Below are 13,853 nucleotides of genomic sequence, written 5' to 3'. Positions count from 1 at the left end.
AATAATGGAAAACATTCATGATATAAACTACAGGACCATGTTTGACGGCTAAAACTGAACTAAACAGGAACTAGTTATTCAATGGTATACCATTTGATACAGGTTTTATATTTAAGTTTGCAGTGTTTTGGTGACTGTTTTCAGCTTCAAATCTTTGAAGGGCAAGCAGGTGGGAAACATATCAAAACCATGTAACATTGATAAATTAAATGATTTCAGAAAAATAAAGTCAGATGTCTCATTTGGAGAACCAACTAATCATGGCTGTGAAAAAAAGTATCTCAGTATCTTCAATATCATCTCCCATCCTCTGAAACTATCCTAGCATGGCGTACCGCCTCCGTGGTGTAGTGGTTAGAACGGTTCGATCCCCGACCGCGTCATACCAAAAGACGTTAAAATATGGTACTTGTTGGTCCCTGCCTGGCTCTCGGCATTAATGGGTACAACAAGGACTGGTCAGCTCGGAGTCAGTATAATGTGTCTGAGTGGGGTATTCATGCTTCACTGCGGCATGGTATCTCAGTGGGCTAGCACTATAAAACCAGCTTAAGTCTGGGCTAGTACAAACAGCCGCACATACACATACACATGCATGCACGTCGTCATGTGAGCGAAATATTCTGAAGCACGACGTAAAACCCAATTTCACCTCACCTCCTAGCATAACCCATAATATAACAGGATGCTAACAATGCCTGGATAAATTGAATTACTGGTATACTGTATGTGTGAGAGGACAACTGGTGCACATTTATCACAATGCACTGATACAAGTTATCGTGATATTGATTGCAGGAAATTGCACACAGTGACAACTGAAGTAAAGCCTTTGTAATCCTTCTTCATTTGATGAAATGAGAACTATCTGATGAGTCAGTATCTGTATATATATTATACACTCATAGAACCTGATGATAGCAATACAGCCATGCAATATGGTGAACTTAGGCAAATTCAATATTGCACTCTGATTTCTGTACTGCGCTGCTACAGGATGACTACTTTTTCCAGTATTCAGCTGTTCTCAGATCCTTCCTTCCAGATGAGATTTTGATAGTTATTAAATGGAAGTTGTTTTGTGTCTATATTAGTCTGTTTTGTTTCTTTCCTGATCAGAACCTCCCAGCTAACACACAACGTTCTTCGCAACCTTGTGTGAAGGTTGTAGATTGGTAATGCCATGACATAGCGTTATATTACGTCATTTTATAACGTTATGTCACAATGTAATAACAGCATTGCAAACTTACGCTGAGGAAACGTTATGCTTTGGGCTCCTCACAACGTTAAAACAACGTTTCTGATAACTTGTCATGATAGAGTTTTCTGTAAAACTTTTCACTTTGAGATTCCTTCTTCACTTAATTCAGCTACAGCTTCAGAAAACACGACCAAAACAACATGCAAATTGACGAAAAAACATTGAAGTGAATTTCTGCTTTTTTCTTATGTACTGTTCTCTACTGGGAAAACTATTCAACTATTAACGTTAAATAGAATGTTAAAACAACGTAAATGACATTAGCATCAAAAAACTTTACCTTGTGGCGACGTAAAAATGACATATCACGACGTCAGGCCACAACGTTCAGGGATGGAAATAACCCATTGCCCGATGCCCCAGTCAAGTGTTTTTTCTGTCGGGCAAGCAAATTTTTATATCATGCTGTACCAGTGTCCAAGTTGACTTTCCAATGTTAATTATGTTGTTTATTTAAAAAATGAACAAGAAAATCGGCCGGTATAGTGGAAAAAGTATCAGGGCAAGTGATTTTACATGTGCCACTGTACCAGAGTACACTAGCAATTATAACGTTGTGACAGCGTAAATTGGAGTCCACAGAAAACGTTGTAACAACAAAAGCATAACGTTGTGACAACATGAAATTGTTCGCTGGTGGAGTTCGATCTCATGTAAACAGGTGTGATACGTCCTTGCTGAGAGTGATACTAAGGTCATGGTAACTTCTATGCCAAGTCTCAGTAGTGATGTCTGTGTCATGTAAAGGGTATATAATAAATATAGAATTCATACTAGTGCATTTGGACCTTATGTATTAAAAGAGAAGATGTCTTGACAGGAGAGAAACAACTCATTCTTTGAACTCAATAACACTCTGTATATCTAATTATAATTAGGAATTCATAATGTGCCTTTTCCATGTACAAGGCACATGCTCAATGCGCTAGCACACAATCTGATTATTATTACCCTGGATAACCCAAGCTGTGAGGCGCTAGAAGGGTAATAGTCACATGACTTATCCCGACGGGTACCCATTTTCTGCTGGGTGAACAGAGGCAATTTTGAACAATTACTCACTTGCCTAAGGTGAGACCATATGTATCACATGCGCTTCTTTGTGGGACAGGACTGAATTACTAGGAACTCTCAGGAGTCAAGCTGCCAAACATGGTCACCCATCCAAGGACCCAACGTTGCTTAACATAAAATGATAATGAATGGAAACTTGATCTCGTCACTATATGGCTGGAATAATGCCGATGTGACATAAAGCCCAACTCAACTCAACTCAACTCAACTGATGTGTGACCTGAGCTCTATGTACAAGACCAAACACCACCACTGTTGGTATAGTGTGCAGCATATACTTGACACCTGTGTCTAGATTTTCGAAACTCTCTTAGCGTAAGTTAATGGTAATGTATGGGACTTACGACTATCTTAGCGCTAAGACGGTCGTAAGTTAATGGTAATGTATGGGACTTACGACTATCTTAACGCTAAGACGGTCGTAAGTTAATGGTATTGTATGGGACTTACGACTATCTTAGCGCAAAGACGGTCGTAAGTGAATGGTAATGTATGGGACTTACGACTATCTTAGCGCTAAGAGAGCTTAAAAAATCTGGGCCCTGGAGCCCAGTTCCAGGTGACCTATAGCAGTTTCATATCAGTCTTCAAAGTTTAATTAACTGACCTGACCTAATGATAATGTACCAAGGAAACCCTCCACAAGGAAGGGGTGTTGTCATGGTTCCCTGGTGTGTTGATGCAACGTTAGTTTACACCAACAGGGATGTACCTGGAACATTTCTGGGGTTCAGGTCACTCAAACCCCCTAAATTGTGAGAATTACAGGTTAAAAAGGGTCCCAAGCTACAAAATTATGAATACCTTGCAAAGTGACATGCAACTGCGCAGCTCAGACAGCAGATGTGGTGTTCACCAAGTACTGTACGACATGCTGCATTTGACGGTTTATATTATCTTTTAAATGACACATGGATGCATATTATTAAATTTGACAGCACTCATTCATAAACATGCATACAGTTTTTATGCATCCCATTGAATATACTATGTATATTGTGTGCATGAGTTTTCCACTGGCTGCTAGAATTCATGTCCAGTAAATCCTTACACCTGATGATACAATGAATGGTAAACTAACCAGTGTATCGATTCATGAATTAATTTTTGACTCAGTTCATTCTGTAATTATTTTTCAGATTGCTGTCAAGTTTTTTGTCTATAACTTTACCAGTCATGTGAAATGAAAACAAATTCTACCTTGGATTTGGAAAGTCCTTGATTATGATTGGTCATTCAGAGGTGTCAAATCATAATAACCACCCCTGATTAAAACAACTGATTTGATGATCACATAACTGAAGAAGCAAATGTTGAAAGAAACGTTTCAAAATCAGTTTCGGTAGTCAGTTTTAATCTGTACTTACCCTATCTTAACCAAATTCTTGACCAATCAGTAAGTAATCATTAAAAATATCCCGAACTAAGACTTTTTTGTGTGTTTATAGCACATGTATTACAGAAAAAATAAGAAATATAATTGCTCTGTAACTATTGTTGAATAGGTTCTATTTTCATGAACATTTCAAATCTGTTTTTTCACTACTGCTCAAATTGTAAAAACAAACCTAAACTGTATATTCAACATTTGAAACCTTCCACTGAAAATTCAGTTCAAATCCAAGGGTTATTGTTAAATCTACAAGTAACCTAGCTCAACATTAAAACCTTTGTACATTCATCTCCTCAATGGTTGACAGTAAGGTCTAAGCAACATGAGCCTCAGTATTTCAGACAGCGTCAACCGATGCAAAATTCTAGGGTGTGGCAGATGACATCATTTGGCCACACCTCTAACATTTTTGAACACCCACTGTTTATTCTTATTCTGTTTTCTAAATGCCATCGATGCTTGGTACTAACTATAAGTTATGAAAATTTGTTGGCTATGAAGATATATATATATAGCTGATTTTGTAGGATATGCGTTCTCGTAATGATGTTTTCATAATCTGGAAAAATGTTTAAATAGTTAGATGACAGAGCATGGTGAATGTATCAAAGTGTGCAAGTTTCACCATTTGGGAATCCGTCAAAGTGAATGTTATGAAATGTCAAAAGATCTCATAGAGCGATGAAGAGGCAACTGTGAAAGTATCAACTTGGCAATATCAGAGAGAAATGTTGTTTGAGATCCGATCAGTAGCAGACGGTTAGACTACCTCGGCTCACGCTCTGTCCATTATGATTGAAATGTGCAGCAGGTGGTCCCCATTTTCTCATATTACAACATATACCTCATTTTAAAACTCCTTTCAACTATAACAATTACTCAACAAATAGATAACACAATTGTTTTTACTGCAATATATAATTGATAAAAAATTGACTTTAGAATAATCACTCGATTGTGAAGTATGGATGTCCTAAAAACAGGCGTTGTTATAGCGAGGTGTGCATGCATGCGTTTATCGCCATTATGTAGATTTATTGATTTCGCACATATTTTATTGGTGAAGCCCAAACTGCACACAAAGGAATATTACAAGGATATATAGATATTCATCCACCTTTTCAGTCGGACTAGTGGGCCTGAAGACCAGGACATATAGATTGTGTAAGGGACTTACCACTCTACAGACAAGTTGTTGTTGACAGACAAGTGGTGACAATGTCAAAATGAATCTTGTCCATCTGTTCTGTTACGCAATTCTCATCTACCAATCACGATTTACTGCTATAAATGACCGAACTAAAAAGCGATTTTCCAGTCCATTTACTGGTCTGAATATGAATATTCATCATTTTGTTTACAAAAGCATCATATACCAGTATTTTCTGCTTCGTAAAAACCCCTCATGATTTGTTTAAGGATGTTCACAGATGGTGTGTAACTTTGCTTATAGGTTTGCTCCATTTGTGTAAGAATGATAAGCTGGAGGCTTTGTTCATGTTGTAGGCTCACACCACCAACACAGAAGTCATTGCACCGCAAATATGTATGACACAATAACGCTGCAATTCTAGAAGCATGTGAAAATTTGGAAAATATATGTAACCGTATACAAAAATTGCCATCCACAGAACAGAGAAACTGTGATTCCACAAAGAAATGTCTCTAGTCCTTCCTCAATTTTACTTGTCACCGACTTGCAGACAATGTTAATTCTATGATAAAAAATTATCCCAATTTGTAATGTAGGGATACTAACCCAGATTTATGTATTTATGAAGTGCTGCCCCATTACTGTCACTGGTCCCGGTTTAGTCAGTTAAACTGAATCCTATACTGATATAGATTTAAGTGTCACATGTCACTAGCCTGTGGACATCAAGTAGGTCACTGTGGTCAGCCTACGACCCTTGTGGTCATGCCAGCTGGGAAACCACAAGCACTCCCAAGTTTCCATGACTCATTGTCTGTTTTGACCTATGAAGATCCGGGTAAGAATTGGTCTTCAGTAACCCGAGCTTGACGAAAGAGGCGACTAACGGGATCAGGTGGTCAGGCTCACTAATTTGGTTGACACATGTCTTCGCATCCCAATTGCGTAGATCGATGCTCATGCTGTTGATCACTGGATTGTCTGGTCTAGACTCCATTATTACAGACCGCCGCCATATTAGCTGGAATATTGCTGAATGCGGCGTTAAACAACAAACCAACCAACCAACCAGTGTATGAAATCAGCCAAAAACCCAGCCAGACTTCAAAATGTTACCAGCCCCAAATGGATTTAAGCAGAGAAAATTACTCAGATGTATGGAACATGTTATCTAAAAAAATTAGCAGACCATCGGGCTGGCTTGCTGTAAATTTAGACCGTCCGTCAGAAATGTAGCCCATCTCGGGCAGTCGGACTGGCCCTATTTCATACACTGCAACCAAACATAGTCTGTCTCACAGTCCCTGAACCTCACTATTTTCCCTTCCGCCCAGCCCTTTCTGCAATGCTAAAGCCCTAAATGAAGCAAGTCTAGATTTCCTCAGGTTCAATGTCCCATCTCACTGGGGCTGTTTTTAATTTAAAAGGAACTATTTGTTTCTTTCAAAATTATATATATTCAGAGGCTAAGCATGAGTCTACGTTACCCACAGTTGGGGTAAAAGTTCAAAAGGCTTGAAAATGGAAAGTACAGTCTGTAAGCTGATAAGGAAGACAAAGGAGATGATGATGATGCTGATGATGCTGATGATGGAGACATCTTCAAAAACATCATAGTTATATCACTTTAACAATTTTTAGCAATCAAAGGTTAGAGAATCAAAGACATTGTACTTTAGGTATGTGCCATTTTCCCACAATGGGAATCAAACATTTTTCTTCAAAGTGAGGAGTTAGTGTTTTATCACTAATCTACCCTCCCAGCCCAAAACACTCCATGTGTTATAATTCACCTCAAAGTCAGTGAGTGAGTTTAGTTTAGTTTTACGCCACACTCAGCAATATTCCAGCTATATGGCGGGGGTTTGTAAATAATTGAGTCTGGACCAGACAATCCAGTGATCAACAGCATGGGCATCGATCTACTCAATTGGGATACAATGACATGTGTCAACCAAGTCAGCGAGCCTGACCACCCAATCCCGTTAGACGCCTCTTACAAGTATGGGTTACTGAAGATCAATTCAAACCCCGATCTTCATGGGTCTCATCTCATACTAAAACGTGTCAAATACTCTGATCAATGTATCAACTAGATAGGTCTAACTTTAAGACCAGGTAAAAGCATGATAGAAAAACACATGTGGAACAAAATTATATGTCAGATTTTCCATCATGATTCATAATTTACCATGCAAAAATATAGACCATTCACATTCAAACAGCCCCTGAAAGTCTAATATTTAGCAAGTCTAGATTACTGCTGTTTCACAAATGTCACTGATAAAGCCTCCAGGCTCCTTTTCATTATATTTTATTACGATAATTTAAGACCTCTTTTCTGTTAAATATGTTCATTTCAAAGACGAGATGTTAGACTGACATCAAAGTCGAGAAAAGCAATTCACACAGACATGCAATATGATTGAAAGGTTTACTTCCACTAAACAACACTTTGATTTATCACAGCTACTTGAAGCCATCACTTCCTCGCGTTGTACATGAGATATCGGTCCCCAACATAAGGAGGGAAGAGTAAAACCTTTCCTACCAGTATTATTGATTGCCTTGTGTTGTTCTAGCCCATAGAGGCTGCCTGTGTTTATTAGACACCCTTTAAACTTTAATGAAGCATTCCTCAGAACTAATTAAATCTGACAAGGGTTTCTCCCCGGACCATTGATTGTTGATGGTTTGAGGCACCAGATGGTGAGCATTAAGTGCCACTGTGTTTTAGGAGGGAAGCCTTTTAGTGGATGGAATATTTCTACATATTCTGACTGTCTTGTCTGGGAAAATAGGTGTTTGGAATTATTTTGGTAAACATAGTTTTGATCATGCTATACAACAGTTATATAATATTATACAGTGAGTGAGTGAGTTTAGTTTTAGCAATATTTCAGCAATATGGGGGACACCAGAAATGGGCTGATCACATTGTATCCATGAAGTGATTTGAACCTGTGTTTGAGAGCAACAAGCAACAAGACTAACCACTAGGCTACCCTACTGCCCCTATTATTATAGAATGGTGAATGGTTGTCAAGGAGATGTTTAGCATGTTAATCACATGCTCAAATGATTAAGATTATGACAAACTACAGTTTTCATATTCATGGTAAGATATGACTGTAAGACAACAGTTCAAATATAGATGCTTTGCAAAATCTGTGTGAATCGAGTCATCATTTCTGTTTTACACTAGGGGCCGGTGGGGTAGCCTAATGGTTAAAGCGTTGGCTCGTCACGCCGAAGACCCGGGTTCGAATCCCCACATGGGTACAATGTGTGAAGCCCATTTCTGGTGTCCCTCGCCGTGATGTTGCTGGAATATTGCTAAAAGCGGCGTAAAACTTAACTCAGTCAGTCAGTCAGTCAGTTTTACACTAAATAATGGAATCTATTTCTGAAGATAGTCAAGACTGAGAATTCTTTAGAACTTTCCGCTTATATTTACATTTAATTTGTACGAAGGGTTTAACACAGCTTTGAGCAGTGTTCCAGTTATAATGTCATGCCATGGGAGCTTAATGTGGAAGGAAAAGTGATTCATGTCTTACACATTCACCATTTTGGTGAAACCCAAGAGTATGGGTATGGTGCTTACAAACCTAAACAACATAACTGGGGTGAACTTGGATTCAAACCGACAATCATAGCATGCTCTGGCATGCTCAAGGGAAGCAACTCTGCCATTTTCAAGGGAAGCAACTCTGCATAGCGAATTATGGCATCTTAGGAGACTAGCCACCCATGTGCCCCTTATTGTATTGACATGAAATGCAGATATAAACCTTTCTTGAAAATTATAACATAAACATGAAAGGCCTGGTTTTCATTATGCCTGTGAAACAATTTTTGCTATTATTCATTAATTTACCTTAGATGTTTATTTTAATAATGTTACACAGCATAAAAAGTGAGGGGGTAGAAGTTTGACAGGGTATAGATTTGTCACCAATGAACAGGGCCATCTTGACCACCCACTACACTCCACCTGTTCTTCTGTTACAGATGAAACTAGGCCCCCCTTAACTGCCCACCACACTCAACATGTTCTGTTACAGATGAACCTAGGCCTCCTTTAACTGCCCACCACACACAGCATGTTCTGTTACAGATGAACCTAGGCCTCCTTTAACTGCCCACCACACTCAACAAGTTCTGTTACAGATGAACGTAGGCCCCCCTTAACTGCCCACCACACTCAACATGTTCTGTTACAGATGAACGTAGGCTTCCTTTAACTGCCCACTACACTCAACATGTTCTGTTACAGATGAACCTAGGCCTCCTTTAACTGCCCACCACACTCAACAAGTTCTGTTACAGATGAACGTAGGCCCCCCTTAACTGCCCACCACACTCAACATGTTCTGTTACAGATGAACGTAGGCTTCCTTTAACTGCCCACCACACTCAACAAGTTCTGTTACAGATGAACCTAGGCCTCCTTTAACTGCCCACCACACTCAACATGTTCTGTTACAGATGAACCAAGGCCCCCCTTAACTGCCCACCACACTCAACATGTTCTGTTACAGATGAACCTAGGCCCCCATTAACTGCCCACCACACTCAACATGTTCTGTTACAGATGAACCAAGGCCCCCCTTAACTGCCCACCACACTCAACATGTTCTGTTACAGATGAACGTAGGCCTCCTTTAACTGCCCACCACACTCAACAAGTTCTGTTACAGATGAACCTAGGCCTCCTTTAACTGCCCACCACACACAGCATGTTCTGTTACAGATGAACCTAGGCCCCCATTAACTGCCCACCACACACAGCATGTTCTGTTACAGATGAACCAAGGCCCCCCTTAACTGCCCACCACACACAACATGTTCTGTTACAGATGAACCTAGGCCCCATTAACTGCCCACCACACACAGCATGTTCTGTTACAGATGAACCAAGGCCCCCTTTAACTGCCCACCACACTCAACATGTTCTGTTACAGATGAACGTAGGCCCCCCTTTAACTGCCCACCACACTCACCAAGTTCTGTTACAGATGAACCTAGGCCTCCTTTAACTGCCCACCACACACAGCATGTTCTGTTACAGATGAACCAAGGCCTCCTTTAACTGCCCACCACACTCAACATGTTCTGTTACAGATGAACCTAGGCCTCCTTTAACTGCCCACCACACACAGCATGTTCTGTTACAGATGAACCAAGGCCCCCATTAACTGCCCACCACACTCAACATGTTCTGTTACAGATGAGCGTGAGCCTCCTTTAACTGCCCACCACACTCAACATGTTCTGTTACAGATGAACGTAGGCCTCCATTAACTGCCCACCACACTCAACATGTTCTGTTACAGATGAACCAAGGCCCCATTAACTGCCCACCACACTCAACATGTTCTGTTACAGATGAACCTAGGCCCCCCTTAACTGCCCACCACACTCAACATGTTCTGTTACAGATAAACATAGGCTTCCTTTAACTGCCCACCACACTCAACATGTTCTGTTACAGATAGCATTAGGCTTCCTTTAACTGCCCACCACACTCAACATGTTCTGTTACAGATGAACCTAGGCCCCCCTAACTGCCCACCACACACAGCTTGTTCTGTTACAGATGAACCTAGGCCCCCATTAACTGCCCACCACACTCAACATGTTCTGTTACAGATGAACCTAGGCCCCCATTAACTGCCCACCACACACAGCATGTTCTGTTACAGATGAACCAAGGCCCCTTTTAACTGCCCACCACACTCAACATGTTCTGTTACAGATGAGCGTAGGCCCCCTTAACTGCCCACCACACTCTCAACATGTTCTGTTACAGATGAACCTAGGCCTCCTTTAACTGCCCACCACACACAGCATGTTCTGTTACAGATGAACCAAGGCCTCCTTTAACTGCCCACCACACTCAACATGTTCTGTTACAGATGAACCTAGGCCTCCTTTAACTGCCCACCACACACAGCATGTTCTGTTACAGATGAACCAAGGCCCCCATTAACTGCCCACCACACTCAACATGTTCTGTTACAGATGAACGTAGGCCTCCTTTAACTGCCCACCACACTCAACATGTTCTGTTACAGATGAACGTAGGCCTCCATTAACTGCCCACCACACTCAACATGTTCTGTTACAGATGAACCAAGGCCCCCATTAACTGCCCACCACACTCAACATGTTCTGTTACAGATGAACCAAGGCCCCCCTTAACTGCCCACCACACTCAACATGTTCTGTTACAGATGAGCGTAGGCCCTCCTTTAACTGCCCACCACACACTCAACAAGTTCTGTTACAGATGAACCTAGGCCTCCTTTAACTGCCCACCACACACAGCATGTTCTGTTACAGATGAACCTAGGCCCCCATTAACTGCCCACCACACACAGCATGTTCTGTTACAGATGAACCAAGGCCCCCCTTAACTGCCCACCACACACAACATGTTCTGTTACAGATGAACCTAGGCCCCCATTAACTGCCCACCACACACAGCATGTTCTGTTACAGATGAACCAAGGCCCCCTTTAACTGCCCACCACACTCAACATGTTCTGTTACAGATGAACGTAGGCCCCCCTTAACTGCCCACCACACTCAACAAGTTCTGTTACAGATGAACCTAGGCCTCCTTTAACTGCCCACCACACACAGCATGTTCTGTTACAGATGAACCAAGGCCTCCTTTAACTGCCCACCACACTCAACATGTTCTGTTACAGATGAACCTAGGCCTCCTTTAACTGCCCACCACACACAGCATGTTCTGTTACAGATGAACCAAGGCCCCATTAACTGCCCACCACACTCAACATGTTCTGTTACAGATGAACGTAGGCCTCCTTTAACTGCCCACCACACTCAACATGTTCTGTTACAGATGAACGTAGGCCTCCATTAACTGCCCACCACACTCAACATGTTCTGTTACAGATGAACCTAGGCCCCCATTAACTGCCCACCACACTCAACATGTTCTGTTACAGATGAACCTAGGCCCCCCTTAACTGCCCACCACACTCAACATGTTCTGTTACAGATAAACGTAGGCTTCCTTTAACTGCCCACCACACTCAACATGTTCTGTTACAGATAAACGTAGGCTTCCTTTAACTGCCCACCACACTCAACATGTTCTGTTACAGATGAACCTAGGCCCCCCTTAACTGCCCACCACACACAGCTTGTTCTGTTACAGATGAACCTAGGCCCCCATTAACTGCCCACCACACTCAACATGTTCTGTTACAGATGAACCTAGGCCCCCCTTAACTGCCCACCACACACAGCATGTTCTGTTACAGATGAACCAAGGCCCCTTTAACTGCCCACCACACTCAACATGTTCTGTTACAGATGAACGTAGGCCCCCCTTAACTGCCCACCACACTCAACAAGTTCTGTTACAGATGAACCTAGGCCTCCTTTAACTGCCCACCACACACAGCATGTTCTGTTACAGATGAACCAAGGCCTCCTTTAACTGCCCACCACACTCAACATGTTCTGTTACAGATGAACCTAGGCCTCCTTTAACTGCCCACCACACACAGCATGTTCTGTTACAGATGAACCAAGGCCCCCATTAACTGCCCACCACACTCAACATGTTCTGTTACAGATGAACGTAGGCCTCCTTTAACTGCCCACCACACTCAACATGTTCTGTTACAGATGAACGTAGGCCTCCATTAACTGCCCACCACACTCAACATGTTCTGTTACAGATGAACCAAGGCCCCCATTAACTGCCCACCACACTCAACATGTTCTGTTACAGATGAACCTAGGCCCCCCTTAACTGCCCACCACACTCAACATGTTCTGTTACAGATGAACCAAGGCCCCCATTAACTGCCCACCACACTCAACATGTTCTGTTACAGATGAACGTAGGCCCCCCTTAACTGCCCACCACACTCAACATGTTCTGTTACAGATGAACGTAGGCTTCCTTTAACTGCCCACCACACTCAACATGTTCTGTTACAGATAAACGTAGGCTTCCTTTAACTGCCCACCACACTCAACATGTTCTGTTACAGATGAACCAAGGCCCCCCTTAACTGCCCACCACACACAGCTTGTTCTGTTACAGATGAACCTAGGCCCCCATTAACTGCCCACCACACTCAACATGTTCTGTTACAGATGAACGTAGGCTTCCTTTAACTGCCCACCACACTCAACATGTTCTGTTACAGATGAACCTAGGCCCCCCTTAACTGCCCACCACACTCAACATGTTCTGTTACAGATGAACCTTGGCCCCTCTTAACTGCCCACCACACTCTACCTGTTGTTCTGCTACAGATGAACGTAGGCTTCCTTTAACTGCCCACCACACTCAACATGTTCTGTTACAGATGAACCTAGGCCCCCTTAACTGCCCACCACACTCAACATGTTCTGTTACAGATGAACCTAGGCCCCCATTAACTGCCCACCACACTCAACATGTTCTGTTACAGATGAGCCTAGGCCCCCTTTAACTGCTCATCACGCTCTACCTGTTGTTCTGTTACAGATGAACCTCATCCTTGGAGATGACTATGAGAAGAAGATGGCCGTTGTGGGAATACTCAAGCAATATGCCGAGGATCGGGATGTTGATGTGTTTTGTGAGGCGCTTGGTGTCATTCTTAAAACTCCTCATCAACGACGGGTTCTCAGGCAAATCAGGTACAAACATGAAATAACTAATTTCTCACATATTTAGACAGAATCCATTTTCATAGGAACATTTTTAAAATTTCACACTAATTAATAATCAAACCTCAGATGTATTTTTCTCTCAGGAAAGTCCTGAGTAATAGATGTAACTATTTTTAGCAGCATATATATGTACTGTAGACCAGCTGCAGTTCCACATGTAAAGCTGCATAAACACATACGTTACCCAAGTCTACTGGAACTGCCATCAACCTTTTATTTATTTATTTCACATGACAAACTTTAAGGCCATGATTATA

The 13,853-nt window shown here is 41.8% G+C and overlaps 1 protein-coding gene across 1 annotated transcript in view; it reads left to right on the top strand.

Moving 5' to 3' along the window:
* LOC124283838 (delphilin-like) overlaps window positions 1-13,853 on the top strand; it is a 72,744-nt gene that overhangs the window by 9,316 nt on the left and 49,575 nt on the right. The window contains 1 exon segment of the mRNA XM_046719868.1: window positions 13,409-13,563. Coding sequence (XP_046575824.1) covers window positions 13,409-13,563 — 155 coding nt within the window.

This window comes from Haliotis rubra, unplaced genomic scaffold, assembly GCF_003918875.1.
Source record: "Haliotis rubra isolate DU_JTF1 unplaced genomic scaffold, ASM391887v1 Scf322, whole genome shotgun sequence".
Taxonomy (NCBI): Eukaryota; Metazoa; Mollusca; class Gastropoda; order Lepetellida; family Haliotidae; genus Haliotis; species Haliotis rubra.
The sequence above is the reverse complement of the archived record's forward strand: the minus strand, read 5'-3'. Positions and strand labels throughout refer to the sequence as shown.